General features: G+C 30.6%; 2 protein-coding genes across 3 annotated transcripts; one reads left to right on the top strand and one right to left on the bottom strand.

Annotated features, from left to right (window-relative positions):
- Window positions 1-2651: 2651 nt before the first annotated feature.
- LOC107926631 (uncharacterized) lies at window positions 2652-3884 on the bottom strand. Of its 2 annotated transcripts, none has more exons than XM_016857523.2 (2): window positions 3389-3884; window positions 2652-3288 (listed from the first exon to the last, which is right to left on the bottom strand). In XM_016857523.2, exons 1-2 carry the CDS (start codon window positions 3733-3735, stop codon window positions 3285-3287), a joined length of 351 nt encoding a protein of 116 aa, XP_016713012.1. In that variant the 5' UTR covers window positions 3736-3884; the 3' UTR covers window positions 2652-3284. The 2 variants fall into 2 exon arrangements, with proteins under 2 accessions (XP_016713012.1, XP_040973384.1); XM_041117450.1 differs by having other exon boundaries at window positions 2652-3284; window positions 3389-3872.
- Window positions 3885-22423: 18539 nt separating this feature from the next.
- LOC121232070 (28 kDa ribonucleoprotein, chloroplastic) lies at window positions 22424-25726 on the top strand. The gene is made up of 4 exons (XM_041117449.1): window positions 22424-23068; window positions 23182-23283; window positions 24975-25256; window positions 25471-25726. Exons 1-4 carry the CDS (start codon window positions 22586-22588, stop codon window positions 25534-25536), a joined length of 933 nt encoding a protein of 310 aa, XP_040973383.1. The 5' UTR covers window positions 22424-22585; the 3' UTR covers window positions 25537-25726.
- Window positions 25727-25809: the final 83 nt, after the last annotated feature.

The raw sequence follows: 25809 nt of genomic DNA, 5'->3' as shown, positions 1-25809 counted from the left end.
TGTTTCAACACTAAACGATTAGCCAGAGACTTAGTCGCATAAAAAGTTTCTAACCTTTTCCACAAGGCGGATGAGGTCTTCTCCATCAATACCTCCTGCAATACCATATTCGTGAGGCACAACTGGATTGCAAACAAAGCCTTTTCATCAAGCTCTTCCCATTCTGTTTTATTTAGATTCTCAGGCTTTTTCCCAGTAACAACCTTTTTCAAACCAGAGTGAACTAGAATTGCCATCATCCGAACTTGCCATAGATTGAAATTTGTCTCACTATCAAACTTCTCAATTTCAAATCTTGTTGCTGCCATCTCTGAACGGGCTGATATATAAAAATTGAACCTGGCTCTGATACCACTTGTTAGGATTTCAACCCTATTAAACAACGAACAAGAAAATAGCTGAATAAATTGAGAAATTGAACACACAAATTTAACATGGAAAACCCCCTCCAAAGAGGATAAAAAACCACGGACAAAGATAATTTTACTATAATGGCAAAAAAACGAAGAGTACAAAAGATGGAGATAAAAACTAAACCCCGAAAACCCAAAAATAAAGAATCCACAAAACGTAAACACAAAATTCTCTAAATGTGTTATGAGTTCTAATCTCTAATGGGTGTATTTTTCTAAGGTTGTAAAAGAGCCTATTTATAGACTAAATTCATAGGTCAAATAATAATAAAATAATCTAAACTAATCAGTGTTTGATTGAAACAAGTAAATAGAGTTTAACTGAAAGATTATTTCTCAAATTTGATTGAAAATAGGAGTCATATTTAACAAAAGAAAATATTGTTGCTGATTGTTTAGCTGCAGTCGCAAGGCATCATCAGCTTGGTTTGCAAGTTTTTGACACAGCCCCACCATAAGTTATTGCAACTTTCAAGAATGACAGTGATGGGATCTCATGAAGTAGCCTGGTTATGTGGTAATCTGAAGTGTTTTCCTCCATTATTACAAAAAAGGAAAAAAAAAACAGAAATAGGAAGTAAAAAAAAAGTGATGATAGTTATTAATATGAGTATGTATTTGATAGCAGTAAGTTAATTTAATTTCAACATCAGAATTCAACTATTCAAATTCATCCCATTTAAACTCAAAATTGATCCAACTCAAAATTAATTCAAATTTGAAAGGGTCTAAACTCAAAATAACTTAATAAATAATTCGAAGTGACTTGAACTTAAATTAAATATAATTTTTTGAAAATTAATAATTATAGTCTAAATTATTAATTTGTTTTTACTTTATAACTTGAAAAATTATAAATTTTTATTTTCATAAAATATACAATTGCAACTTATATCATATTTTCTAAATAGTAAATTGCAAAGAAAATGCAAAACAAAAACAAAATCTTACATATTCCAAAATCTCAAAAGTGTTAGATTTTTTGATTCGTTTGACTTCAAAACCTTTAAAAAATAAAATAAAATTTATTATCTTTTCATTTGATTTTAATTGATTTGAAAACCATAAAAATATTTTTGATTACTTTTTTAAAATTTTTCATGTGTTCTAAATCTTTAAAATATCATTGATTTATGCTTATCCAACAAATTTTAGATTAGGTAATGTTATAAGGAATGGCCATGGAGTCGAGTGAAGATGAATATTGTTATATTTATCACTGTTTCACGGTTGGTATACTCAGTTCTATCACCCGTCCCGCACTATTATGAATATATAATCTTGAAAACTATTATCATCTCTATAGATGTTACATACATTCATCTTTGCCCTGCTCTAATTTAAATTTTAATACTTATATTTAATATATTTAATATTTTTAAAGTCAAGTAAATATTTAAACATAAAATATATGAATTTTTTTATATTACATTATTATTATTACCGTTTTAACAGTTTATATATAAAAGAATAAAATAATAATTTCATATAGTGGAGCAAGTGGGGATAGGACAAGCAATTATGACAATCGCTCAATACCCACTATCTAAAAGAAAAAACCCACCTTACACTGCATCCACTTTCCAAAAGAATGGAGCAGATCGATTCAAAATCCTCAGGCGATTCGAGTTTTGCCATATCTAAATGTTAATAACAATAAAAATATCATAATATTAGATTAAAAATGCTCTTAACAATACAATATTGCAATTAAATTTAAAAATAAATTAAATAATAACTATTTTCCTCGATAAAAAATCCTATAGTTAATTAATCTAAATAATGGCTCATTATATTTTATTTCAAAAATTATTTTTGATAGCCGTTACTTTTATAATAAATTTAAATCAACCAATCAATTATTTATTTTAACTTTATTTTTATTTTGTTTTAAAATTCAAAAATTAAACTTTATAACTTTAATAGTTAAACTCAACCTATCCCTCAAATACAAAATGACTTAAACCTGAAACTAAATCGAATTTAAAATAATTTAAACCAAAAATTATTTAGATAAAAAAAATTTAAATCCCGAATTCATCTGCCCCAAAACGCTTAATTGAAAAGTTTAATCAAAACTCATGGTATTTTGGTTATTAAAAATGAATTTTATAAAATTAAGTTAATAAAATAGTGAAACATTAAAAAAAATGAGAATTCATTCTCTATTTAAATCAATAACATAGTTTCAGTGGGAAAAAAGCATAAATAATTAAGATCAAAGAGGCCGTTATACAATTAAAATTAATTAGTCTCTCATTAATATATACATATACATCTATGTGTAAAAGTAATATAAACCCAGATACATTCATTATACTATAAGGTTTTCAAATTACAAAACATAAAAGCCCATTATATACTAGACATTAATTTCATATCATATTATACAATATTTAAGAAGCAAAATTAAAGACATATAGAAAGTTGTAGAGGAGAATCAGCTCTTCTAGATTTTGTTTTCCAAGGTTAATTTGTACCGGTTTATCTTCTAGTTGGGATTTTATTCTTAGCTTTCGTAAAGAGTCATGTACAATTCATAGATGAGGTGCTTCAATAGGTAGAGACCAATACCTTCAAAACTAAAGACAGATATTAATATTAGTATGAATATTAATGAAAGGTGTCTAGACGCATCGTAGTTTAAATCATCCATCGAAATTTTATATGTAACTTGTTTGCAAACATGATATCACTTGAGCTCAACCTGCATTATTATTCGTACGTTTAATACTAACACTTATCTCGAGTATTATAGGTATTGATATTCATCAACCAAGACACCTTCTCCATGAATCATAGCTCTCCGCGAAAATCAGGGACAAAACTTCGACACCGAACAATGTTCTCTGTTGCTGAGATTTGGATCAACTACCTAAAAGAAAATACTTAAAATTAATGCAAGATTTCTATGAGGAAAGCCTACTCCTCCAAAAAAAAAAAAGTAAAAGAAGGAAACGTATTATGATCCATACAATGGCTTCTTCTTCCCAGTTGTAAACGGAGTATGGCTAACTTGTAGAACCAAGAAATTCCCACCAAACAAATCGTTCATATGAGCTTGCCCATGCTTCAACCTGTTCAAAGCTTTCCTCCATGAAAGCTTAAGCCTTGACAACACCCTGCTTCTTTTTCTCAAGAACCTTGTTAACCCAGGGATTCGAAGCTTTGGTCGGCTTCTAATGGCGAACCTCTTGAACCTCGGCCTCTGCCATTTCCTTGAGGTCTGCTTGAATTGTATTGCTTTTTCTTCTTCGGCTTCATTAAAACTACACTCTTCGTTCTTCAGCCTTTGATAAGAAAACTTGGGGATGGAAGCCATTACATAAGTAGTAAGTTCACAGTAAGTAAATATAGGGTAGGTTTAGGATGAGCCTGTGAAGGAGAAAGTGTTGAGTTTGCTTTTCCTTCACAGGATTTAATGTTATTTTTTCATTGCTTTTTAGTGTTTTTTAAGTGTCGTAGTGTGTGAATTTTTTTCATGTGTATAGATGATAAAGTTATTTATTATCAAATACTTAAATAAAAATATTAGATTTTAAAAATAAATTTTCATAAAAATATTAGATTTATTTAAAATATAAATATGAGTGTAGCATAAACTATTTAATTTTTTATACAACACTTATTTCTACACATTAACTCCTTATATCTTTAAATTAAAATAAAATACACGCTCAAATCAACGCTATCCTAATTGTTGTAAAAGTAAAAAATCAACTAAAACAAGACTCAACAAGCAATCCGACTTAATTTTTATTTTATAATACATTGGTTATTTACTTTTATATATTATGATATGAAAAATAATGTAAATATTGAAAATATGTTGAAGTTGAATATATTTAAAAAGTTTAATAAAATATAAAATTACTATACGTTAAACAAATATAATATGTCATTTTTAAAAAATATATAAATAAATTGGGTAGGTCATTTATAAATATAAAAAGATTAAACAAACAATTATATATATAATATTAATAATAATATATATATAAATTAAATTTAAGCTGGACTGAGAACCAAGACTCGCCGATGGAAAATGGAGTTGAGTGCAATAAAGGCAAAAGGGAAGCTGGAATTTGTTGGTAAAATGGTAGTTAAAGATAATACTACAACTTTACGTCCACGTTATTTATAAGCCGCTACCAATAGTTTGTTTCCATCTAACCATTCTTGTCGGTGTTTTAAACGTTTGGTGAGTATTATTTTGCACAATATCTTTTTGTATGATCTCAATTTTATTTTTCAATTTTTATTAATTTAGTCCTTATTACTTTTTTTTAAGTTAATTTTGGTTTTAATATTATAAAAATGGCAAATTTTACCATCAACTTTTTAAAAGATGTTAAAATTTTGTGTTTTTTTTAAATAAAAATATTAACTAAAACTTTAATATTTGAAACGTGACAACATACAAGACAATCCAAGTATAATTTATTTAAATATTTATAAGGTTTTTTTTTAAATTTTAAATATTTTAAGAAAATGGTATATGGAAATTGAAGATTTTGCAGGCATTTTTTTCTAAATTTATTTTTATTTTTTAGAAACCATCTTTTATTTAAAATTTATTGTATATTTTTTGAAAATATTTATGTATTTTTATATATTTCTTTGATTTTTTTAGAATTAGGATCAAATTGAGACCATTTGTAAAGTTTAATAGTTGATTTTTTAAAATTATGACTAAATCAATACAATATGTAAAATTTGAGGGCTAAATTTGTTATAATACCAATTTTTGAATTGTCACATCACCTTCTCATCAAACACTTAATGACACTTAACAAAAATGGACCCAAAAAAAACAATCTCAATTAGTTAAGTGATAATTTTAAAAGTTTTAAAAGTTGGTGACCAAAAAAGAAATTCAAGTATAATTGGGTGACCTGCAATGTAGTTTATCCATAATGTTTATCGGCTATTTTGTTTAAAGATTATTTAAAAGTATGAATAGACAAAAATATCATTATAATAATATTATAGGTTAAACTACATGAAGGTCACTAAACTTATAGTAAGTTTATATTTTTTTTGTTCAACTTCAAAAAGTTACAAAATGTCACTAAGTTATTTTATGACTTTCTCTGTTCGCACTGTCTGCACCAATCAAAAGGTCTCATTCCTCTTCTCTTCTATAGTTCAATTTTTTTCATTAAACAACTTTGAATACCATGAATTTGCAAATCAAAATCGAAACAACTTTCTTCTTCGATCTCTAACACTGACCATCAAATCAACTTGAATCTAAGATATGTTCTTCTACTCGTCGATGAGTATTGGTCTACCGTACCAATCGTTGAACCATCACTTAAAGCTCTCTAGTCGAACTTTAAAAAAATATAACAACTAAGTGACTTAAATATAACCTTTCAAACAGTTCAGTTACTTAAATGAAAACTTTCGAATAACTCAGTAATTTAAATGAAAATTTTCGAATAGTTTTGTGACCGTTGTGTAACTATTTGAAATTAAGTGACCAAAATGTAAACTTACTAATAGCTTAATGACCTTAGGTGTAGTTTACCCATACACACAAATATATATATAATTTTATGCGGGGGTTATAATACATGCAAATACATGTAAATTTGATTTATGTGATTTTTTCCTTATTGCACTCATAACAAATGATTGGATCATTTTCTTTCTTGCTTAACTCTCCTTTGGTGAATTCTATTCTTTAAAGTGTTTTGCCTTTGTTGAACTTCATGAATTTCTTGAATTTTCTAACAAACATAGCCATCTCCTCATCTCATCATCATCTTCCAAATCTTCACTAGAATTACCATCTTCCATAGTTGTTGATTTGAATGTCACACCAATTTTTTTGGAGCATCCTTTGTCTCTTGAGTGTTGTGGTTGATTTTCATTTCATATGTCAAGAGAGACCCAATAAGCTTATCAAAAGAAAGAGTGTCAAGGTTTTTTAACTCCTCTGTAGCCGCCACCTTAGCTTTCTATGATTTTAAAAGGCTATTCAACATCTTCTTCCCCATCCCCTTGTTGGCATAGGTCTTCCTAAGTGCCTTAAGACCATTGATAATATTAGTAAAGCAACTAGACATCTCCTTAATTCCTTCATTTGACTTGGCCTTGAACAATTCATAGTTGAAGGTGAGAAGACTTATCTTGGACTCATTGACCCTACTTGTCCCCTCTTGTGTGACTTCAAGCTTGTCTCCTCATGTGTGACATCTACTTAGCATTTCCACATAAAGAGGCTCTATTATATTTTTTGGAGCTTAGTGCACAAAATTGAGTGTGCATTGCCTTGGTATTCAATATCACCATATTGATATCAACTTCATCCTATACATCTTTTTCTTTCTTGACTATAGTGCCATCAACTCTTTTCTTAGGGATGGATAACCCATTCGTGATTCACACCTTATAATCATTAGCTTGGATGATTAACTTCATTCTTGTCCTCTAATATGAGTAATTAGTGTCACTGAAGAGTGGAAGCCTCATGGTAGAATGATCTTCTCCCAACATTGTGGAGTTTTGCTCAAAGGTCATCAAACACACATCCTTCATGGTGGAAACTTCTTGGTGATCATTGTAATAGCCCGATTTTAGGCTTAGTCGGAACAGTGGTTTCGGGACCACAAATCCGACGAAAAAAAAATGTAATGGCTTGAATTTTCAGAGGTGTCGGAACGGTGATTCGAGATCACTAAATTCGACAAATGGGTAGAAAATATTATTAATTTAGTAAGTATAAGTTAAATATGAAGTTAGGAAAATTTTTGAAATAGTGAATAGTGCACTAGAAATAAATATTAAAATAATTAGACTCGAAATGAGGTATCAAGACCTCGGGGATTTTAAACTGAGCCATAAATATTTTTATAAATATTCATGGAGTGTTAAAAAGTTAGTATTAAAGTTTCGTTAAGAAATTTTAAAGTTCCGATAATTAATTGAACAAAAAGGACTAAATTGTAACAAATGCAAAATTTTGGGAAATGATTAAATAGCTTAAATGATAAAAGGAAGAGGGCTTTAAAGGCAAATAGACCCAAGGTCTATTTGGGCTGCACGGCAGAGGCATGAAATCAGCAAGAAAGTAAGGAGAATTAAGGGCAAAATTGGAAAATTGCAAAATTTGCTTAATAAAGTTAGGACCCAAGTGGAATTATCCAGATTTCTCTTCATTTTTCTGAATTCTCATCAGCTAAAACACCATGGAAGGGCTTCTTCAAGCTGGTTCTTCATATTTTTATTACAAGTAAGTTCAATTCTTGACTATTTCTTGAAATTTTTGTATTTTTATGACTTTTACAACTAGGCCCACTTGTTAAATCCATTAGTTTTTGATTTTATGAAAGAAGTTGAAAGTTGATATGAATATGTGCTGGAAGTATATGATGATTTAGCATGAAATTAGAGCTTTAAATTGTTCATATGCTGATTTTATTGAAAGAATTGAATAGAAAGTGAATGTTTGGGACCTAATAGTAAAAGAGTTTGAAGATAGAGTTATATGTGGAAATTCTGAATTTCAATAGTTGTGTAACAACTTATAATGTCTAGTAAAGTACTAATTGAGAAAATTAGATTAATTGAGGGGTTAATTGAGAAAGGACCGAATTGTATAAACTGTGAAATTTGGGGCAAAATGGAAATCAACATTTTGCACTAAAGCAGTTTTGGACAGCAGCAGTAGTGTAACTTTGAAAAATCACCAAAAATTGTAGAGATTGAATTAGAGGATGAATAAAATATGAAACTAAAGCTTATTGAGTCTAGTTTCTTATAAAAGAAATGATGTGAGCAATGGAATTGTAAATCATGAGATATAATAGATTTTGTGAGACAAGGTCAGAATGAATTCGGGTTCCCCTGTTCTGACTTTGGAAAATCATTAAAAATTGTACAAAAATGATTATGAGTTATAGTTTATATGGTTAGAATCCTTAATGAGTCTATTTTTAGAAGAAACAAGCTAAAACATCATCCGAATTCTGTACAATGAGATAATTAATTTTTAGTGAAGAGTGGTCGGAACTGTCAGACAGCGAAACAGGGGAAACTTTAAAGAATAAACTGTATTATTTGGCTCAACCAAAAATTATGAAAATTTTATGGTATGAAGATATGTGAGTCTAGTTTCAGGGAAAATTAACGGATCTTAATTTGGAGCTCTGTAGCTCCGGATAAAAATAATTTAGTGACTCTGACTCGGATAAACTGCTTTGAATATACATGTTAGTGAATATTGAAATTATGGTTAATATTGTTTAAGTGTGTTATACACATAAAGGATGTGGAATGGAGAGGAGGAGGAGGAAAATTGGGAAATATATGAATGATTCGTGTATAAATGGTCATATGTTTGATTATAACTCATAAACGATGAAATATGAATGATGCTTATTTTTGTGCATTATTGGTCATGGTTTAAGCTCATGTGTGAAAATAAAGTTTCATAGTATGTGTGTATGGTATATTCAGTATATGATTTGGCATGAAATAATACCATGAATGGTTTATGAATTAACACATGTTGGTAAGCCTGATATATGAATAAATGATCAAATTGAGCGGAACGCCGGATTTGAGTACTTCTGATCAAGTGACAAAGTGATAAGTGGTAGCTTTAACTACACTTATCTGATCAAGTGACAAGTGGAAAGTGATAAGTAATAGCTTCGGCTATACTTATCTGATCAAGTGACAAGTGGAAAGTGATAAGTAATAGCTTCGGCTATACTTATCTGATCAAGTGACAAAGTGATAAGTGGTAGCTTTAGCTACACTTATCTGATCAAGTGACAAGTGGAAAGTGATAAGTAATAGCTTCGGCTATACTTATCTGATCAAGTGACAAAGTGATAAGTGATAGCTTCGGCTACACTTATCTGATCAAGTGACAAGTGAAAAGTGATAAGTGATAGCTTTAGCTACACTTATCTGATCAAGAGACAGAGTGATAAGTGGCTACACTTATCTGATCAAGAAACAAAGTGATAAGTGGCTACACTTATCTGATCAAGAAACAAAGTGATAAGTGGCTACACTTATCTGATCAAGAAACAAAGTGATAGGTGGCTACACTTATCTGATCAGGGACAAGTGATAAGTGATCATACGTAAGACCATAGTTATACTATGGCAAAGTGAAAGTGAAGTACTCAATTTTCCGTGACCGTTCCCTAATTTGATTAAGGATGGTAAGTGACAAATGGGCCCAAAAGAATTAAAGTAAATGGATAAGTGGTAGTGTATTTATATCAGGACGATGTTGTTATTCAAACTAAAGTGATATTTTCATTGCTAAATTGAGAATTTCATAAATGTGTTATTGAATGGTATAATCAATAAACATTGAGTTAAATGGTAAATACGTATTAGTTTTGAATTTGATGTCATTGAATTGCACGTGAATTAAATGGAAATTGCTAGTGATATGATTTAAATTATGAGCATGAGAAATTGCGAATTGAATGAAATGGAAATGAAGCATTAAATTGCATGAGTATGTATCGGGTCTCGCGGGCCCTAATTATTATGATTATAATATTTTGAGGATATATTGGGAAAAGTTATAGAAACATGTTAATTATTTTGAAAGTTTTAATTTTGATGAAATTTTATAACTCGGTTAAATACGTTTACAAGTGTATGTGTTTTGGTAATGCCTCGTACCCTATTCCGGTGTTGGATACGGGTAAGGGGTGTTACATTTAGTGGTATCAGAGCTACGGTTTAGTCGGTTCTCGGACCAAACATAGCATATGGGAGCCTAGCTATACATGCCACGTTATTACTCTTGATGATGTGATATCTCCGGGCTCTAACGAAATTGCTTTGTTAAGACAGAGATGATTTTCAATCGAGCTATTTTCGATAATGCTAAAAATGATATTGAGATAAATGAAATATGCTCACGTTATGTTGGAATTTGGAAAGGTAAGTATAAAAATTTGTGATATGGATGTGTTCATGTATGAAAAGAGATGACTATAAGTTAAAAAAAAAAAGTTTATGTTGTGACAAGCTCATCCAAGTATGTTGGTGATTATATAATGCTATGTGCTCAACATATTTGATTAAGTGAATATGATAAGCAAATTTACTTAAATAGATGGAACGTGTGTATGTACATCTGCTTGAATAAGTGAAATTAGTATGTTCATATGATAGAATCTTATGTTTAATTGTTAAATTAAAGATAATAAGATATTTTGTTTTATGTCTAAACCATGAATATTATAATAGTATGAAAAATTGAATTGGAAGTCAAATTGAGTAGAACGCAGGAATGAGTACTTTCGTTCAGTGATATGTGATGAATTGACGGAAAAGACCATGGTTTGACCATGGCAACATGTGAACATGTGATTATGTGATTCCGTGTAAGACCATAGCTGGGCTATGGCATCGGTAAGTGATATGTGTGATATGTGATTCCGTGTAAGACCATAGCTGGGCTATGGCATCGGTAAGTGATATGTGATTTCGTGTAAGACCATAGTTGGGCTATGGCATCGGTATGTGATTTGTGATTACGTGTAAGACCATAGTTGGACTATGGCATCGAGAAAACGAAGTACTCAATTCCGTAAGACGTTCTCTAATTTGGCAAATGTCGGTAAGTAAAATAGAAGCCAAGTATTGGAATTTAATTAGATATTAACGTTGAGCTTGAGTAAGTAAATTCGTTGTGTGAAATTGTGAGTGACAGAAAACATTTGTAATAAATAGATGTGTTAATTTGCTTGGAATGAATTACGTGGTTATGATGGTATTACATTGATGATGAATACAAAATCATATATATATATATGTATCTATGAGAGCAAGTTGAAAGATTTATGACTTCACCATCACCCCCTTATCAGTATTGTTCTATGACGAAAATTATCTTGATGAGACAGATATGTTTTTCAACTGAGTTAATTCTAATAGTATAGAAATAAATACTAAAATGTTTGAGTGAAAATGTATTGATTATGAGTTGAAACTCATAAAGGTATGGATCAAAGAATAAAACATTTTTTTTATTGATGAATGTTATAATTATACAAGCATATGAGTTATGATATTTGGATTATGATGCTATATAGAAATTTTGATTGTGAATTAGTGATTTGAGTTAGAATTTTGTGTTGAGAACAAAAGTGATTAAAAGCAAATGTTTATTAAATGCTTTGAGAATGTGAACTTAGTAATGAATTGGCTATTTGTGATGGTATGTGTTATGCGCATTTATGTGTAAGATAAATTTGAGGCTTTACTACACTCACCCCCATATTAGTAAAATGTTACAATGAAATTTGTGAGATTTTGGTTGAATAAGCTTACGAGTGTAGTGTTACAGAAGTTCGTGTACGGGAGAATAATAATGTGGTCGGAAAAGTGAATGAATTAGAAAATGAGGACAATATAAAAAGAGAGAAATATTTGATAGTTCTGAAAACTACTCAGGTTATCAAAATGGATATCATTCTATATGGATTGTAATTTTTCGATACTTTGTGTAGCTTCAGATGCTGAAATATCGCTATCCTGATTTTCTTATGAATCTATGTGATTATCTGTAAAAGATATGAAAATCCAAAATCATGTGTGAATTTGAAATATACTGTGGAAGTAAATCATTAACCTACCATCTGGTAAGATTTTCGGGGACGAAAATCCCTAAAGGGGGGAGAGTTGTAATAGCCCGATTTTAGGCTTAGTCGGAACAGTGGTTTCGGGACCACAAATCCGACGAAAAAAAAATGTAATGGCTTGAATTTTCAGAGGTGTCGGAACGGTGATTCGAGATCACTAAATTCGACAAATGGGTAGAAAATATTATTAATTTAGTAAGTATAAGTTAAATATGAAGTTAGGAAAATTTTTGAAATAGTGAATAGTGCACTAGAAATAAATATTAAAATAATTAGACTCGAAATGAGGTATCAAGACCTCGGGGATTTTAAACTGAGCCATAAATATTTTTATAAATATTCATGGAGTGTTAAAAAGTTAGTATTAAAGTTTCGTTAAGAAATTTTAAAGTTCCGATAATTAATTGAACAAAAAGGACTAAATTGTAACAAATGCAAAATTTTGGGAAATGATTAAATAGCTTAAATGATAAAAGGAAGAGGGCTTTAAAGGCAAATAGACCCAAGGTCTATTTGGGCTGCACGGCAGAGGCATGAAATCAGCAAGAAAGTAAGGAGAATTAAGGGCAAAATTGGAAAATTGCAAAATTTGCTTAATAAAGTTAGGACCCAAGTGGAATTATCCAGATTTCTCTTCATTTTTCTGAATTCTCATCAGCTAAAACACCATGGAAGGGCTTCTTCAAGCTGGTTCTTCATATTTTTATTACAAGTAAGTTCAATTCTTGACTATTTCTTGAAATTTTTGTATTTTTATGACTTTTACAACTAGGCCCACTTGTTAAATCCATTAGTTTTTGATTTTATGAAAGAAGTTGAAAGTTGATATGAATATGTGCTGGAAGTATATGATGATTTAGCATGAAATTAGAGCTTTAAATTGTTCATATGCTGATTTTATTGAAAGAATTGAATAGAAAGTGAATGTTTGGGACCTAATAGTAAAAGAGTTTGAAGATAGAGTTATATGTGGAAATTCTGAATTTCAATAGTTGTGTAACAACTTATAATGTCTAGTAAAGTACTAATTGAGAAAATTAGATTAATTGAGGGGTTAATTGAGAAAGGACCGAATTGTATAAACTGTGAAATTTGGGGCAAAATGGAAATCAACATTTTGCACTAAAGCAGTTTTGGACAGCAGCAGTAGTGTAACTTTGAAAAATCACCAAAAATTGTAGAGATTGAATTAGAGGATGAATAAAATATGAAACTAAAGCTTATTGAGTCTAGTTTCTTATAAAAGAAATGATGTGAGCAATGGAATTGTAAATCATGAGATATAATAGATTTTGTGAGACAAGGTCAGAATGAATTCGGGTTCCCCTGTTCTGACTTTGGAAAATCATTAAAAATTGTACAAAAATGATTATGAGTTATAGTTTATATGGTTAGAATCCTTAATGAGTCTATTTTTAGAAGAAACAAGCTAAAACATCATCCGAATTCTGTACAATGAGATAATTAATTTTTAGTGAAGAGTGGTCGGAACTGTCAGACAGCGAAACAGGGGAAACTTTAAAGAATAAACTGTATTATTTGGCTCAACCAAAAATTATGAAAATTTTATGGTATGAAGATATGTGAGTCTAGTTTCAGGGAAAATTAACGGATCTTAATTTGGAGCTCTGTAGCTCCGGATAAAAATAATTTAGTGACTCTGACTCGGATAAACTGCTTTGAATATACATGTTAGTGAATATTGAAATTATGGTTAATATTGTTTAAGTGTGTTATACACATTAAGGATGTGGAATGGAGAGGAGGAGGAGGAAAATTGGGAAATATATGAATGATTCGTGTATAAATGTTCATATGTTTGATTATAACTCATAAACGATGAAATATGAATGATGCTTATTTTTGTGCATTATTGGTCATGGTTTAAGCTCATGTGTGAAAATAAAGTTTCATAGTATGTGTGTATGGTATATTCAGTATATGATTTGGCATGAAATAATACCATGAATGGTTTATGAATTAACACATGTTGGTAAGCCTGATATATGAATAAATGATCAAATTGAGCGGAACGCCGGATTTGAGTACTTCTGATCAAGTGACAAAGTGATAAGTGGTAGCTTTAACTACACTTATCTGATCAAGTGACAAGTGGAAAGTGATAAGTAATAGCTTCGGCTATACTTATCTGATCAAGTGACAAGTGGAAAGTGATAAGTAATAGCTTCGGCTATACTTATCTGATCAAGTGACAAAGTGATAAGTGGTAGCTTTAGCTACACTTATCTGATCAAGTGACAAGTGGAAAGTGATAAGTAATAGCTTCGGCTATACTTATCTGATCAAGTGACAAAGTGATAAGTGATAGCTTCGGCTACACTTATCTGATCAAGTGACAAGTGAAAAGTGATAAGTGATAGCTTTAGCTACACTTATCTGATCAAGAGACAGAGTGATAAGTGGCTACACTTATCTGATCAAGAAACAAAGTGATAAGTGGCTACACTTATCTGATCAAGAAACAAAGTGATAAGTGGCTACACTTATCTGATCAAGAAACAAAGTGATAGGTGGCTACACTTATCTGATCAGGGACAAGTGATAAGTGATCATACGTAAGACCATAGTTATACTATGGCAAAGTGAAAGTGAAGTACTCAATTTTCCGTGACCGTTCCCTAATTTGATTAAGGATGGTAAGTGACAAATGGGCCCAAAAGAATTAAAGTAAATGGATAAGTGGTAGTGTATTTATATCAGGACGATGTTGTTATTCAAACTAAAGTGATATTTTCATTGCTAAATTGAGAATTTCATAAATGTGTTATTGAATGGTATAATCAATAAACATTGAGTTAAATGGTAAATACGTATTAGTTTTGAATTTGATGTCATTGAATTGCACGTGAATTAAATGGAAATTGCTAGTGATATGATTTAAATTATGAGCATGAGAAATTGCGAATTGAATGAAATGGAAATGAAGCATTAAATTGCATGAGTATGTATCGGGTCTCGCGGGCCCTAATTATTATGATTATAATATTTTGAGGATATATTGGGAAAAGTTATAGAAACATGTTAATTATTTTGAAAGTTTTAATTTTGATGAAATTTTATAACTCGGTTAAATACGTTTACAAGTGTATGTGTTTTGGTAATGCCTCGTACCCTATTCCGGTGTTGGATACGGGTAAGGGGTGTTACATTTAGTGGTATCAGAGCTACGGTTTAGTCGGTTCTCGGACCAAACATAGCATATGGGAGCCTAGCTATACATGCCACGTTATTACTCTTGATGATGTGATATCTCCGGGCTCTAACGAAATTGCTTTGTTAAGACAGAGATGATTTTCAATCGAGCTATTTTCGATAATGCTAAAAATGATATTGAGATAAATGAAATATGCTCACGTTATGTTGGAATTTGGAAAGGTAAGTATAAAAATTTGTGATATGGATGTGTTCATGTATGAAAAGAGATGACTATAAGTTAAAAAAAAAAAGTTTATGTTGTGACAAGCTCATCCAAGTATGTTGGTGATTATATAATGCTATGTGCTCAACATATTTGATTAAGTGAATATGATAAGCAAATTTACTTAAATAGATGGAACGTGTGTATGTACATCTGCTTGAATAAGTGAAATTAGTATGTTCATATGATAGAATCTTATGTTTAATTGTTAAATTAAAGATAATAAGATATTTTGTTTTATGTCTAAACCATGAATATTATAATAGTATGAAAAATTGAATTGGAAGTCAAATTGAGTAGAACGCAGGAATGAGTACTTTCGTTCAGTGATATGTGATGAATTGACGGAAAAGACCATGGTTTGACCATGGCAACATGTGAACATGTGATTATGTGATTCCGTGTAAGACCATAGCTGGGCTATGGCATCGGTAAGTGATATGTGTGATATGTGATTCCGTGTAAGACCATAGCTGGGCTATGGCATCGGTAAGTGATATGTGATTTCGTGTAAGACCATAGTTGGGCTATGGCATCGGTATGTGATTTGTGATTACGTGTAAGACCATAGTTGGACTATGGCATCGAGAAAACGAAGTACTCAATTCCGTAAGACGTTCTCTAATTTGGCAAATGTCGGTAAGTAAAATAGAAGCCAAGTATTGGAATTTAATTAGATATTAACGTTGAGCTTGAGTAAGTAAATTCGTTGTGTGAAATTGTGAGTGACAGAAAACATTTGTAATAAATAGATGTGTTAATTTGCTTGGAATGAATTACGTGGTTATGATGGTATTACATTGATGATGAATACAAAATCATATATATATATGTATCTATGAGAGCAAGTTGAAAGATTTATGACTTCACCATCACCCCCTTATCAGTATTGTTCTATGACGAAAATTATCTTGATGAGACAGATATGTTTTTCAACTGAGTTAATTCTAATAGTATAGAAATAAATACTAAAATGTTTGAGTGAAAATGTATTGATTATGAGTTGAAACTCATAAAGGTATGGATCAAAGAATAAAACATTTTTTTTATTGATGAATGTTATAATTATACAAGCATATGAGTTATGATATTTGGATTATGATGCTATATAGAAATTTTGATTGTGAATTAGTGATTTGAGTTAGAATTTTGTGTTGAGAACAAAGTGATTAAAAGCAAATGTTTATTAAATGCTTTGAGAATGTGAACTTAGTAATGAATTGGCTATTTGTGATGGTATGTGTTATGCGCATTTATGTGTAAGATAAATTTGAGGCTTTACTACACTCACCCCCATATTAGTAAAATGTTACAATGAAATTTGTGAGATTTTGGTTGAATAAGCTTACGAGTGTAGTGTTACAGAAGTTCGTGTACGGGAGAATAATAATGTGGTCGGAAAAGTGAATGAATTAGAAAATGAGGACAATATAAAAAGAGAGAAATATTTGATAGTTCTGAAAACTACTCAGGTTATCAAAATGGATATCATTCTATATGGATTGTAATTTTTCGATACTTTGTGTAGCTTCAGATGCTGAAATATCGCTATCCTGATTTTCTTATGAATCTATGTGATTATCTGTAAAAGATATGAAAATCCAAAATCATGTGTGAATTTGAAATATACTGTGGAAGTAAATCATTAACCTACCATCTGGTAAGATTTTCGGGGACGAAAATCCCTAAAGGGGGGGAGAGTTGTAATAGCCCGATTTTAGGCTTAGTCGGAACAGTGGTTTCGGGACCACAAATCCGACGAAAAAAAAATGTAATGGCTTGAATTTTCAGAGGTGTCGGAACGGTGATTCGAGATCACTAAATTCGACAAATGGGTAGAAAATATTATTAATTTAGTAAGTATAAGTTAAATATGAAGTTAGGAAAATTTTTGAAATAGTGAATAGTGCACTAGAAATAAATATTAAAATAATTAGACTCGAAATGAGGTATCAAGACCTCGGGGATTTTAAACTGAGCCATAAATATTTTTATAAATATTCATGGAGTGTTAAAAAGTTAGTATTAAAGTTTCGTTAAGAAATTTTAAAGTTCCGATAATTAATTGAACAAAAAGGACTAAATTGTAACAAATGCAAAATTTTGGGAAATGATTAAATAGCTTAAATGATAAAAGAAAGAGGGCTTTAAAGGCAAATAGACCCAAGGTCTATTTGGGCTGCACGGCAGAGGCATGAAATCAGCAAGAAAGTAAGGAGAATTAAGGGCAAAATTGGAAAATTGCAAAATTTGCTTAATAAAGTTAGGACCCAAGTGGAATTATCCAGATTTCTCTTCATTTTTCTGAATTCTCATCAGCTAAAACACCATGGAAGGGCTTCTTCAAGCTGGTTCTTCATATTTTTATTACAAGTAAGTTCAATTCTTGACTATTTCTTGAAATTTTTGTATTTTTATGACTTTTACAACTAGGCCCACTTGTTAAATCCATTAGTTTTTGATTTTATGAAAGAAGTTGAAAGTTGATATGAATATGTGCTGGAAGTATATGATGATTTAGCATGAAATTAGAGCTTTAAATTGTTCATATGCTGATTTTATTGAAAGAATTGAATAGAAAGTGAATGTTTGGGACCTAATAGTAAAAGAGTTTGAAGATAGAGTTATATGTGGAAATTCTGAATTTCAATAGTTGTGTAACAACTTATAATGTCTAGTAAAGTACTAATTGAGAAAATTAGATTAATTGAGGGGTTAATTGAGAAAGGACCGAATTGTATAAACTGTGAAATTTGGGGCAAAATGGAAATCAACATTTTGCACTAAAGCAGTTTTGGACAGCAGCAGTAGTGTAACTTTGAAAAATCACCAAAAATTGTAGAGATTGAATTAGAGGATGAATAAAATATGAAACTAAAGCTTATTGAGTCTAGTTTCTTATAAAAGAAATGATGTGAGCAATGGAATTGTAAATCATGAGATATAATAGATTTTGTGAGACAAGGTCAGAATGAATTCGGGTTCCCCTGTTCTGACTTTGGAAAATCATTAAAAATTGTACAAAAATGATTATGAGTTATAGTTTATATGGTTAGAATCCTTAATGAGTCTATTTTTAGAAGAAACAAGCTAAAACATCATCCGAATTCTGTACAATGAGATAATTAATTTTTAGTGAAGAGTGGTCGGAACTGTCAGACAGCGAAACAGGGGAAACTTTAAAGAATAAACTGTATTATTTGGCTCAACCAAAAATTATGAAAATTTTATGGTATGAAGATATGTGAGTCTAGTTTCAGGGAAAATTAACGGATCTTAATTTGGAGCTCTGTAGCTCCGGATAAAAATAATTTAGTGACTCTGACTCGGATAAACTGCTTTGAATATACATGTTAGTGAATATTGAAATTATGGTTAATATTGTTTAAGTGTGTTATACACATTAAGGATGTGGAATGGAGAGGAGGAGGAGGAAAATTGGGAAATATATGAATGATTCGTGTATAAATGGTCATATGTTTGATTATAACTCATAAACGATGAAATATGAATGATGCTTATTTTTGTGCATTATTGGTCATGGTTTAAGCTCATGTGTGAAAATAAAGTTTCATAGTATGTGTGTATGGTATATTCAGTATATGATTTGGCATGAAATAATACCATGAATGGTTTATGAATTAACACATGTTGGTAAGCCTGATATATGAATAAATGATCAAATTGAGCGGAACGCCGGATTTGAGTACTTCTGATCAAGTGACAAAGTGATAAGTGGTAGCTTTAACTACATTTATCTGATCAAGTGACAAGTGGAAAGTGATAAGTAATAGCTTCGGCTATACTTATCTGATCAAGTGACAAGTGGAAAGTGATAAGTAATAGCTTCGGCTATACTTATCTGATCAAGTGACAAAGTGATAAGTGGTAGCTTTAGCTACACTTATCTGATCAAGTGACAAGTGGAAAGTGATAAGTAATAGCTTCGGCTATACTTATCTGATCAAGTGACAAAGTGATAAGTGATAGCTTCGGCTACACTTATCTGATCAAGTGACAAGTGAAAAGTGATAAGTGATAGCTTTAGCTACACTTATCTGATCAAGAGACAGAGTGATAAGTGGCTACACTTATCTGATCAAGAAACAAAGTGATAAGTGGCTACACTTATCTGATCAAGAAACAAAGTGATAAGTGGCTACACTTATCTGATCAAGAAACAAAGTGATAGGTGGCTACACTTATCTGATCAGGGACAAGTGATAAGTGATCATACGTAAGACCATAGTTATACTATGGCAAAGTGAAAGTGAAGTACTCAATTTTCCGTGACCGTTCCCTAATTTGATTAAGGATGGTAAGTGACAAATGGGCCCAAAAGAATTAAAGTAAATGGATAAGTGGTAGTGTATTTATATCAGGACGATGTTGTTATTCAAACTAAAGTGATATTTTCATTGCTAAATTGAGAATTTCATAAATGTGTTATTGAATGGTATAATCAATAAACATTGAGTTAAATGGTAAATACGTATTAGTTTTGAATTTGATGTCATTGAATTGCACGTGAATTAAATGGAAATTGCTAGTGATATGATTTAAATTATGAGCATGAGAAATTGCGAATTGAATGAAATGGAAATGAAGCATTAAATTGCATGAGTATGTATCGGGTCTCGCGGGCCCTAATTATTATGATTATAATATTTTGAGGATATATTGGGAAAAGTTATAGAAACATGTTAATTATTTTGAAAGTTTTAATTTTGATGAAATTTTATAACTCGGTTAAATACGTTTACAAGTGTATGTGTTTTGGTAATGCCTCGTACCCTATTCCGGTGTTGGATACGGGTAAGGGGTGTTACAATCATGGTTCTCCATGGTTGTAGTACATGAGCTCTTTTAGGATTATGTCTCTTGATGGATAAATCACTTGAGAGATCTAGCTTTGATAGCAATTGTAAAGAATGTACCAAGAGGGGGTATGAATTGGTGATTAAAATTTTGAAGCAAGATGGGCAAATAAAATGATACACTGATTTAGAGTGGTTTGACCTCAATTAGCTACGTCTACTGCCTTGACTTTCCACAACTAAATACTTCCAAAATTCACTAATTTAAAACCTTTTAAGGACAAGTTTTAATCTTTGCAATACTATCTTTTCACTTAACTAAAAAAATTATAATTTTGCTACCAATGTTTTCAAAATTGTTTTTTTGTCACCCAAGTGTTAGGTGGCACTTCTTTTGTTGGTATAATAATAATTTTAGTCTTAATTTTTATACTTTCTATCAATTTGATACTGATTATATATAAAATGTTAAAAAATTGAAATTCTTTTTAAAAATTTAGAAAATTCTAAAATTAAAAATTAAATAGAAATAAAAAAAATTCAAAAATAGATAAAATGAGGGGAAATTAGTTAAACCCTCCAAATTTATAAAATATCCAATACCCATTCTTTAAAAGAACATAGAAAAATATAAATACATTAAACAAAATTATTGGTTCTATGTTCTTTTACCTCTTTTATTTCTCCACCCTGCTATTCAAAATATAATTTTTTGTTACAATTTGGATTTTGAAAATTTTGGATTATAAATAAATTTTAAAATTTTTACTTTGAAATTTATGATATATGAATTCATTATTTCTAATTTTTTTTGTTTTGGAATTAAATTATTTGAAATTCAAGATTTTGAATTAATTTAAATTCATTGTTTGGATAATTGAAATTTAGGTTTGGAATTCAACTAATTCTAAGCTTTGAAAATATATTTCTAATTTAATTTTTGAGGAGGATTTTGAACATTGTTGCTTGAACTTGACTGAACCGATCAATCGAACTGAGAATCGACTAAGGTATTGATTTGGAGAAAGTCATTAAATCAGTTGACCTGAGTACCAGTATGGACCAGTCTATTGGGTAGTGAATTGGTTAAACCAATTTTTTTTTAAATATTTTTATCAAAAAATCTATTTTCGAATTTTTTTACAACTGAACTGATATAAACATTTATATAGACATGAATATTATAGTATTAGTAATAACAACAATAATATGAAAAAAAATCTTAATACTATTTGAGATCAAAATTGCAAAACATTATGACCTAAATTGTTGTACAAATATATATGATATTGATATCATACATGTAAACAATTTGGTTGGATTGGAAATTGATTGGGATACCAATCTAGAATAAGGGGTCAAATTAATTGACTCGTGAATTAATTGAACCAACGATTGAATTGGTCAAATTGACAATCGAATCATTTGAACCGATTTTATCTATTTTTTAATAATTTATTTAATTGAATGTCAGATCGATCGAATTGGTTGAATTGGGAAAAAAAGTTCTTCTATTTTTTTAATCAAACTTGGGTCTTGAAAATTCCAAGTTTTAAAATGGAATTTGGAATAAAAAATTTAACTCTTATAAAATTGGACTTAGATTTGCTTAAATTCAAATCTAACTTTTTATTTGTTATCCAAACAAAAAATTTGGATTTATAAATCCAATTTTTTTTTTTGCCAAATTCAACTACTCAAACCTAGAAATTTTGAATTGAGTCTAAATAAGAAATTTTTGCAGTATATTTTGTATTATTTTACTAAAAATGATATAAAAGTTGATTTCACAAGCTTTTATATTATAGTTATTAATATTTTTCAAAAGCATAGAAATTGACTCGAAGATATGACAATTCGGTTTTAAGAAACATTTAATGATCTAACCCTTTTTAATTTTTTTAATTTATTATTAAATTCTATTGAATGATATTTTTTTTATTTCCTATACAAATTAGTTCTTTAACAACATATTTGAGATTTTTTTTTAAAAAAATTATATATTTTTTATTTTTTATAATTTTTATATAAAATCAAGTTGAAATAATAATAAAAAATTAAAAAACATTATTATACCAATTAAAAAATACAAATAATTTTAAAATTTAGAAGTAATAGTTTTTTAGTTAAATTTACTCATATGACATGAAGTAGTTTACCTTATAATTTTCGATAAACCCTCTCCTCGTCTCTCTAGCCTGCCATCCCTTATCCTCTCAATTTCATCTTCTTCTTAAACCCTCTCCTTCACTCTCCCCCCATCTTCGCTTTATTCAATCAATTAAAATGTCTTCAATAACCAAACCCATATCCATGGCGGACTCATGTTGCCTCGTTTGTATCCCTTCACTATTCACCACTTGTTCCAAATCCCCATCTCTCCTCTGCTTTCCCCCAAAACCCATCAATCTTTTCCTCTCATCTTCCCATTCTTCAACCTCTTTGACCCTCAAAACCAAAACCCATTTCTCTTCTCTAGTTTCCTTTGTTGCCCAAACATCAGATTGGGCTCAACAAGAGGAAGAAAATGACGCCACCATCACCATCGATGATGAGGAAAGTGGCATTGAAGCGAAATGGGAAAACGATGATAGTGATGGACCTGAAGGCAAGGATGCTGTTTTTGAAGAGCAAAGTAGGGATTTAGAAGAAGAGGGTTCTGAACCCTCTGAGGAAGCTAAATTGTTTGTTGGGAATTTGCCTTTTGATGTTGATAGCCAAAGTTTAGCTATGCTTTTTGAGAAAGCAGGAACTGTGGAAATTGCTGAGGTTTAAGAGAAAATCCTTTATTTCCTGCTTTTAAATTGTTTCAAATTCTTCTGATTTTGGGGGGTTTTTTAGGTAATAAAATTATTGAAAATGTTGTTTAATTCTGATTGCAGGTTATTTACAATAGAGACACTGAGCAAAGTCGTGGCTTTGGGTTTGTAACAATGAGTTCAATTGAGGAAGCTGAGAAGGCTGTTGAACAATTTAATCGTTATGTAAGTTCTTTTATTTTACTTATTTTTTGGCTTAGATTTTCCTACTTCTGGATTAATATCTGTGATAGTAAATATAAACAGATAGGTTAGTATATAGATATGTTAGTATATAGATATGTGTGTTATGGGTATGTTTAATTGATATTTGGAGTGTCAAGACTTGTTTAGAGCCGTGGTTAAAGCTTCAATTTGTCACCTAGATGACACTGGGTCCCATGATAAAAAGAATCATATTTGGAGTGCCTTATCCTATAGCATATCAAGATATGCAACCAACATGAGTGTTGAACACGTATATTTAAAAGAAATTGAAGATACGAGCAACTTATCTTCGATACTTGTATGTGTATGACTAAAGTATATTTGATTTTTTATAAAGTTCTTTTTAATGTATATGAAGTGTATCCTTTAGTGTCTAACATGAGTATTGGATATGAACTCCAGCTTTTGGCCGATTGGCCAAGGGTGTTCACCCTGTACCTAGATAGTAGGAATTGCATGCTAGTAGTGTACAAGGGGCATTGCAGGAATTGCATGCTAGTAGTGTACAAGGGGCATTGCAGGAATTGCCTGTTAGTAGTGTAGAATGACTGATTGGCCCATTTACATCTTTCTTTTGACTTGTATTAACTTTTACGGCCAAAATATGCCGCGTGTTCCTGTACTTTTGTAAAGTTTGAGATCTTGTCTCCGTACATAAAAAGGTTAAAAATTAAACCCTTTTACTATTTCAATGTAAAAATCCTAATCTGATCATTAATACTGAGGCAATTTATTTTCTGTCAATCATGTGCCACATGATATGAGGGCAACCTAATCAATATGCCATGTTAGCTAATTTTGATAGAAAATGTAAATGATGTTAATAATTGGGTTAGAATTTTTAGATTAGGAAAGTAAGATGATTTAATTTTCAAGTATAGGACTAAATCTCAAACTTTATGTATATTTTAACCAACTTTTAGCTTTGCTATTTGGTGGTGAATTTCATTAGGTTGCTAATCATTGGATTTCTTGAGCTTTTCTTTGTCTCTTTCCATTAAATCTATATAACTTATATTTAAGAGGCAGCAATAAAATTAAGTCCATTTAATTCAATTTTTAAGAGGTTTAAGGCTCTCTCTTAACGAGTCTAAGGTCTAGAATTCCCTTCGACGATTTCAACTTGTTCATCATAGGTCATTCGCGAGGAAGAAGTAGAAATCAGGGAAAGAGTCCTGCTAAGATAGTTTGCTTGTGAATTGTCCTGTGACTAGATCCATCAGTCGGGACTGCAACAGTTGACATTTTCTAACCTTTCAAAACCTCCATTCAACATACATTTCATAAATACAGTTGAACATCAAGTGGAAGAACACTAGTTGGTCATTGTTGATTTTACTTTCTTTTTTTTTGAGATTTAACTGTTGTTGTGAACCAAAATTCTCATAAGTTGTGAAGTATTTGCTTTTGCTTGTTTGATTTGGTAGCCAATACTAAATGCTTGCATGAACCAAGTTAAATCTGGGATTTGAGTTTGGCACTTCTTAGAGTTTGCCGTATAACCAGCTAAACTAAGCTCTGAGTTTTCTTTTTTATGTCATAGGAGATTGTTCTATCCAATTTTCTTTTCTTTGTTGATTGATGTTGAACTCGAAAGCTGTATCTGGTGCTTGTGCTTAAGTCATTGTTGCTTTCCTGTTTCTAAACAGGACCTTAATGGAAGGCTCTTGACTGTTAATAAGGCTGCTCCTAGAGGATCACGTCTTGACCGACCCCCTCGTGTTTTTGAACGTGCTTTTAGAGTTTATGTAGGTAACCTTCCATGGGATGTTGATAATGCCCGACTAGAGCAAGTCTTTAGTGAACATGGTAAGGTAGTCGAGGCTCGTGTAGTCTATGATAGGGAGACAGGCCGATCCCGTGGTTTCGGTTTCGTGACTATGTCCTCAGAAACTGAATTGAATGATGCCATTGCAGCTCTCGATGGACAGGTACAATTTTTCCTAGATTGTTTGGTCATAGTTTTCCATAAATCCCGAACCAACACCATATCACATATGCATATCAGTTCTTGCTTTGACTCTTCATTTTTTAACATTCGTATCCAACCGATATTAAGATTTGGTCTTCTAAATACGTAACTGTATACAAAACTTACACCCAAGTTCGAGTAGCATAGCCTAAACACATTTCCGATCATTGCAGAGTCTGGATGGAAGAGCAATAAGAGTAAATGTTGCAGAGGAAAGACCAAGGCGAGGATTCTTTTGATGTTGAAATGATTTAGATACATGATCTACTGCTGTTTGCTTTTCTTTTTCTTTTTTCATTTTTCTAAAATAACTTGTCCTATTTTTCCCTTTTTTTAAGGTTCAATTTTTAATTTTATTATATTTTGTAAGGAATATATATTTATCCATTGTTATGAAATCATCGTTTTAAAAGGTTTGTTTGCTCAAAATTTTATTAGCAGAAAAACATTGTAAGATCTCTATTAGTCATTTTAACGCAAACAAACATGTAATCTGATAAATGAATAGATCT

This window comes from Gossypium hirsutum, chromosome A07, assembly GCF_007990345.1.
Source record: "Gossypium hirsutum isolate 1008001.06 chromosome A07, Gossypium_hirsutum_v2.1, whole genome shotgun sequence".
In the NCBI taxonomy this organism is placed as follows: domain Eukaryota; kingdom Viridiplantae; phylum Streptophyta; class Magnoliopsida; order Malvales; family Malvaceae; genus Gossypium; species Gossypium hirsutum.
This window is presented reverse-complemented; position numbering and strand designations above follow the sequence as displayed.